At 31.6% G+C, this 7939-nt stretch overlaps 1 protein-coding gene across 1 annotated transcript; it reads left to right on the top strand.

Annotated features, from left to right (window-relative positions):
* Positions 1-5724: 5724 nt before the first annotated feature.
* GLRG_05645 (uncharacterized protein) lies at positions 5725-7718 on the top strand (the record flags this gene model as incomplete). The annotated part of the gene is made up of 2 exons (XM_008096330.1): positions 5725-6551; positions 6605-7718. The coding sequence occupies 2 exons, from the start codon at positions 5725-5727 to the stop codon at positions 7716-7718; spliced, it is 1941 nt and encodes a 646-aa protein (XP_008094521.1).
* Positions 7719-7939: the final 221 nt, after the last annotated feature.

Below are 7939 nucleotides of genomic sequence, written 5' to 3'. Positions count from 1 at the left end.
AGGAAGTTTAAAAAATAATAATATAGAAGTAGGAATATATTCCCTCCTTCTTCTATGCCTGTTAGATAGCTTAACCAAAACCGCCTTCTTTAAAGGTTAAATTTTTAAGAATTTTGTTTAAGCTTATAGGCCTATTTTATTAATAATAAGCCTATATATATACCTATATATATAGTATATTTTCCTACTATTATTAGGATTTTTTATTAATAAGTTATTATACTTATTAATATTTACCTTATACGCTACTGCGCAACTCTAGGGTAACTCTTTTTACTTAACTACTTTTACTTTATAATAGAGCAAAAGAGGGAGTATTAGAAGTAAGAATATCTCTAAGTATTCTTATACTTCTTTATCTTATATTTCCTCTATTATAGAGGTTATATATATATAAGATATATATATTTATAATCTACTTACTTAGTAGATTAATATATATATTAATTACATAAGCATGTCTAATTACGTAATTAACTAAAGATTAGAGAAGGTACTAGAATGTCTAAGATCTCTCTAGATCCTACCTTCTACCTCTGTTATTCCTATAAGGTTATTGTTTTAAGTTAGGGTTATTTACTTAAGGTTATTATGTTACGTAACTAAGGGTTAATTTATAAGCAGCTTACGTAAGTATAGAATATTCTAGTAAGCTGTATAGGTCTATATAAGGGCTAGAATTCTTCCTGTTTCTAGTTTCCTTTCCTTCTCTCTCTAAGCAAGTAAATAGTTAATAATCTAACTACTATACACTCTTTTAACTATATATCCTTATATCCTCTATTTATCTACCCTAGGTATAAGTATTTATATCTCCCTTTTATCTTATATTCTTGCTTCTATAGGATATATCTTTATATAAGAGATATACTCTCTTATATTCTCCTAAGCTAGAATTCTCTATCTAAGAGACTAGCTTACCTGTTATGCTAACAACTTATTATTAAATAGAATTAGTATAATAGTTTATTATATAAATTAAAAAGTATTATAATTATTAATAAATAATATAGGTAGTAACTTAATAAAAATTATATCTATTTTATATATAGTAGTCTATTTAATTACCTACTTATTATACTTACTTAATAAGGTAGAAAAAAGATACTAGTTAATAGAACTTAAAATCTATAAATATATCTAGGCTATTACTAAAGCTTAACACTAGATTTATTTATTAAATATCTTACTTATTATTATATATATAGACTATAAAGCTATTATAGATCTAATATCTTACTATATATTTAATATTATAAATTTAACAGCCTAAATAATAGTAAATAAGAAGCTTCTTTAGGCACTTAAGTATCTTAGCTAATTTAATATTATAATCTGCTATAAACTAGGTAAGGACTATTTAGTCTTAGACGCCCTTAGTTAACTTAAGTCTAATTATAATAAACCCTATAATAATAAGTTAAGAGGATTAGACATAATACTAAATAATAAATAAGAATATATATTTCTAGCTTACCTAAAGGTATTTAATATTACCCCTAAACTAATAAATAATTTACTTATAATACTAATAACTATTACTAGTATTTTACTATAACTAATATAAGCGCTAATTACTATAATATACTATATATCTTCAGAATTTAAATAATACTTATAAGGGGGATATAATAGTAACTTAATCTAAAACTATATATACTATACTATTTAAAATAATAAATAGTTATAAGATAATATAGCTAATCTCTTATTTTATATTAATAATAGACTTATATAGAAAACAGACTAAGATAATATTACCTAGAGGCTTTATATCCCTTATGTATATATTAAGGATATTTTTAAATCTATTTACACTAGGAATTATATTAAGTATATATATATAACTAAATTCCTTAATTAGTACTATATATATAACGCTAGGAAGCTATTATAGTAATACCTCCTATATTATCCTAAGTGTAAGGTCTTCTAAATAAGACGTTATAAGGTATATAGTAACCTATAACTTATCTTACTACCCTTATACTTATACTATATAATTATAATTAATTTATTTTTAGTAATCTTAAATTCTAAAACTAACTAATTTAATTTAGCGTTAGTAGCTATTAATAAATTATTAAAGGAGGTATAGATTATCTTAAGTTAAGCTTTAGATATAGCTAATATATAGGGATAATAACTTTAACACTAACTCCTAACTACTAACTAGGGATATCTTAAGGTAATTATTAGTAATAAAGATCTAAAGTTCTTATTAGTAATATAGAATAAGATATAGTAATTAGTAGGTATAACACTCTTATATATAATAGTATATTACTTATAGACTAATAGCTAGACTAAATATATAATCTAATCTATTAGCTTAGCCCTTTAATATTATATTAACTTACTTAATTTACTAGCTAGATAGCTAATGTTAATTTCTTATATTTAATTTTATATTAATAACTTAAAGGCTATATTAGTAAGATAGGTACTAAATAAGGTAGTAAGAGGATTTATACTACATAATATTCTTATAATTATTTATTATAACTAGATATTAAGAGGCCCCCTAACTAGCTATATTTTAATTTATAACATATTAGTAATTATATTAATAACTATAAAATACTACTATAACTACTAGTATACTATAAGATTCTTTAATATTAGTAACTATATTATATTATAAATATACTAAGGATATCTAATCCTATAGGCTAATATTATTAGGTGTAAATATAGTATAAAATATATAAGGCTATTCTATATTACTAACTAGATTAGTAGATTAGTATACTAACTTAATATTCCTAAGATATAGAAAATACACCTAGTAATATTAGTTAACTACCTTAAACCTATAGGTATATAGGACCCCTTTAGACGTAAAATTACTAACCTAAGGTATATTAAAGAATTAGTAATAATCCCTAACTATATTAAGATAGTATAATATAACGCTTATAGCTACTAGTATCTTATTATATATAAGCACTTTAATTTATATTATAACGTATAAATCCTTAAGGATAAGGTCTTTAAAACCCTTATTAATAATTAGTAATAACGCTAATAGTTAAAAAAAGTATTTAAGAAATTAATTAATATCTTATTAACTAATAAAAAGGTATACCTTCTAAATATTAATATACCTACTATAAAGGTAACTAACTTATAATAGTTCTTTCCCTCTTACTTCTAGTAAAAGAAGTAATACCTTCTTTTTCTAAAAAGAATAAATACCTACCCTCCTCTTTTTTTTTTTCTTTTTTTTATACACCTCTATACTTTTCTTTCTTAACTACCTACTAACCCTTTTTACTTTATACTAATACCCTTACTTATACCTATAAGTATATACGCTATTATATATAATTTATTTACTTATTTCTATATATCTACTTAATAATATATTTATTTTATAAATAGTAATATAAACACCTCTAACGCTACTAATATTATTAACACCTCTAGCTATAACTTATAATAGCACTAAATAAAGTAGTAAATTAAAAGGAGGCGTTTAATAATAAGGGTAATAAAGGTAAGCCTAAGCTCTAATAAAAATAAATTAAATTTATATACTATATTATTTAGTAACCTAATATATAGGGATTAAGGCTTAAATAGTTTAAGACCTTAATTATTAAGAAGCTTAACGCTTATATTACTAAAATAACCCTTAATCTTACTAACTTCTTAAATTACTATAAGCTTAAGAAGGCCTTATTAATAAGATAAGAGATTAAATATACTAATATATAGTTAGTAGTTTTCTAGATTTATTATAATAAGTATTTACTTCTTAAGAATAATAGAAATAGAGATATTATTTATATAATATTAGTAGTAGTAGTAAATATCTTTAATAACTAAGATCTACTAACTATAAGTTTAAAATTAATCTAGTTAATAAGAATCTTTAAAGATTTTAAACTACCTTACTTACTACTTATAGATACTAATATAAATCTAGTAGTATTAGCCTATACCTTATTATCTTTTACTTAATTAACTATAGACTTAGCCTAATTACCTTAAGTTATTTTATAATATAATATAATAGCCTAGATTATATTAGCTTATACTATAGTAGCTTCTAGCTTATTACTTTTTTTTATATTAATTACTAAACTAAAAGTAACCTTAAGTAATCTAACTTAATAATATAATTTAATAGATATAAATATAGTACCTAATAAGAAATAAGGTTAAAAAGTAAGTAATATCCTACTAAACTAAACGCTATTCTTACTAAAGTTAGCTAGATTCTTTATACTACTAGCTAGAATAATATTAAGTTAATATCTCTTAAACCAGTTATACTTATTAAATAGTAAGGTAACTAACTAGACTAATAATTAGAATTAAATATAAAGTGTAAATATACTAATTACCCCTTAAAAGTATTAAATCTAATAACTAACTACCTAACACTTACTATTAGATACTAATAATATTAATCTTAACTTATTTATATTATTACTTATATTAAATAATATAAGAGAACTAACTTTAAAGTATATTAAGCCTAATAATTAGAATTTTTAAAATCTATTTAGGTCTACTTTATCTAAAAGATCTTAGAACTTAAGTAATATCTACTTACGCTAGCCTATATATTATATATAGACCTTAGCCTCTTTACTATTCTTCTTTAATTAAGTAGGACTACTAATAGTAATATATATTAATACTACTTAATATAAGGCAGACTATATACTCTAAAGGATTACTTAGGCTATACTTATAAATAAAAAATACTACTACTTAATAGACTTCTTTTTTATATATAGTATAGTATTCCTACTTATCTTAATTAATAAATACCTTAACTTTATTTAGTAGTAATTAGATTATAATTATAATTTTATACTTTTTTTTATATTATATTTATATCTTAGTTTAATTATTACTATTTTTAATTATTATAGTAGTATAAAATAGTAAAAGCTATTATACTAATATACTAATATATATATATATATATATATAAAATTCTATTTTCTTTATATTATATTATTTATATAAATATTAGCTTATAAAGAATTACTTATATTATAATAATAAATATATATTATTAGTAAGTAATATAAGTTACTAATAATATTTATATTTTCTACTTTATAAAAAGAGAATATATATAACGTTATATAAATAAGTATTTATATTTATATTAATTTTTATTAGCTCCTAAAGGTTATAGCTTTAGTTAAACTAGTTATTAAGGACTAGTAATAAAGTAAGTACCTCTACTAAACGTTAGTATAATATTTAAAAACATATAATATATATTATACTATAATATATATATTATAAGTAAGTATAATTTAAGGAGGAATAGTAAATAAAGGAAAAAGATTTAGGGTATTATAGATCTAAAAAAAGAAGATAGGGATATCTTTTTTCTAAAACCAGGCTAGTAACTGTAAGGGATGCCTTAGGCAGGCATGTATCTGAAGGGTACATGGGATGTCGTAGATCCACACTAGCCTAGCGGAATACATCTATGATACACACACTTGACTTGCCCCTAGGTGCAGACTATCACAGAGCTGGTCCAATTGCGTGTCTCACAATAGTCGGCCCAATTGGGCAATGTTCCAGAAAACTAGGTTCACCCACCGCGGTTGCCCCTCGCAACGCAGATGGATATGCACCGTACTACGTGAACTCTGCCCAAACATTCGTAAGAATGCGAGTCACTTTCGAGCTTGACGAACATACCGGTACCTACCTACAACGGTAACCGCCACGAGCAGCATCACCATGACCGGACATGTCGACTTTGCCTCGTCCAGTGAAGACGAGTTTCCTGACCTGGACGTTGTCTTCCAGAGAAGTCAACAAATCCGCCAGCCCGCCAAACCACCGCCACCAGCACAGGATTCGACGAGCTGGGATGATGATGATGCCTCACCATCAAGACAGCTCGAGGAAGAGGCCATTCGCTGGAATCTGTCGGCGCGTGGGGACTCTGGTGCTGCGCCGTCGACGGTGGTACGACGCCGTAAGCTCGGCGTAAAAACGGATAATCCCTTACTGAAGCCTTTCGGGGCTTTTGGGAAGCAGAATGAAGGACAGAATCTATATGATGTTAAGGTCAAGACCAGGGAAGTCTCTAATGTAAGAGTTCGCGAGCCGCGCTCCTCTAGAAGCCGAGATACGACGCCGACAGACATTCCCCCGCAGGAGGTGGAAGACGAATCAGCAGACAGCGCAAATGAGCAGACAGAGATCTCCGAGGCCGAAGTTTCCGAATTCTCTGGCGATTCGCAATCGGAGTTCGAGGAAGAAGACATTCCGATTCTCTCTAGGCGTAAAGAGCCAGCGTTGATCAACCATCGATCGATTACAGGTCGCAGCCGCCAACAGGAGATAGGTCCGATGCTGGAGGACCCCCCCAGAGCACTGAGGCCTTCACCAAGCAATGCCCTACCAGCACCTAACCCATCAAAGAACAGCAAGACTCGAAACCAGTCTACTAAGAAACAGAAGAACACCAGAAGGGCACCTGGGCAAATTGTCGCGGGGCCCAAGACTCTCGTTGTCGATTTGACTGATGATATGACCAACGCCCTTCGCCAGCTGAACATGTAAGATATACCTGTTCACTGTCTCCTGAATACTATTGACGATTGCACTGCAGCAAAAGCGAAGATTCCCAGAAACACGCCGCGAGTGCTGAAGATGACGATGATGCTCCCCCAACATCACCACCATTAACACCACCCAGGCCATCCATCAAATCTTTGGTATCTCCCACGAAGCTCCCTGGCATCCCCAAAACACCACACAGGCCTAGTATGGACATGTTTTGGAGCCAGGAGTTTGTGGACGAGTGGAACGAGGAGCACTCCCCTAAGAAGCTGATCCTGCCCCCAACACAAAAGAGTCCAGCAAAGAGTACGGCCAAGCCCAAGGCGCGCAGGACCGAGGGTGCCAAACAAAAGGAGATCAAGAAAGCTTTCGAGCAGAGAAAACACGAACTGGCCCAGGACTTCCTTCGTGAGCTCGACAACACTATCACGCAAGGCAAGCTCCAGGCCCTGGCCGAGTCTACTGGAGGCATCAAGATCAACTGGTCCGCCAAGCTCAACACCACGGCGGGCAGGGCCAACTGGAGACGGGAGAAGATACGCAGCAAGCTGCCTGACGCGACAGAAAAGTCCATCACGGACCGCCACCACGCCTCCATTGAGCTCGCAGAAAAAGTCATTGATGACGAGCACCGTCTCCTCAACGTCGTCGCACACGAGTTCTGCCACTTGGCCAACTTCATGGTCAGTGGCATCACGGGCAACCCGCACGGCAAAGAGTTCAAGGCCTGGGCGGCCAAGTGCTCACAGCGCTTCGGCGACCGCGGCATTGAGGTTACGACGAAGCACACGTATGAGATCGACTACAAGTATGTCTGGGAGTGCACCGAGTGCGGGCTCGAATACAAGCGCCACTCCAAGAGTATCAACCCGGAGCGCCACCGCTGTGGCTCCTGCAAGGCCCTTCTGAAGCAGACAAAGCCGACACCGAGGGCGACAGGCAAGACGTCCGAATACCAGCGATTTTTCAAGGAACAGATGAAAATAGTGAAGCAGGAGCACCCCAAGAGCCCGCAGAAGGAGGTGATGAGGATCATAGGGGAAAAATGGGCGAAACGGGACGGGAGTAACCGGGCGACTCCCGACTCCGAGGATCAGTCAGCGTCGATTTCCGAGATTAGCATCCGCAAGGTTGGTTCCTGTCTTGTCGACCTAACGTTGTGATCCTTAAAGACTTGTGAAGAGACGTTGGAGGAATCGAGAGTCGAGCGCGGGATAGTCTCCATCACTGTACTGGCTTGAGTCGTTGTCAATGTACGAGTTATCCCGGACGTACTCGGTATACTTTGTGAGGCGGCGTAGCTTTTCTTCTTCATAATATCCAATCTAAGCTGTCTTCCTCGCACAAAAGTGTCCCGGCCACACCCAACGCCTGACGGAAAGGT

The sequence above is a fragment of the Colletotrichum graminicola genome (genome assembly GCF_000149035.1).
Source record: "Colletotrichum graminicola M1.001 genomic scaffold supercont1.19, whole genome shotgun sequence".
In the NCBI taxonomy this organism is placed as follows: domain Eukaryota; kingdom Fungi; phylum Ascomycota; class Sordariomycetes; order Glomerellales; family Glomerellaceae; genus Colletotrichum; species Colletotrichum graminicola.
The sequence above is the reverse complement of the archived record's forward strand: the minus strand, read 5'-3'. Positions and strand labels throughout refer to the sequence as shown.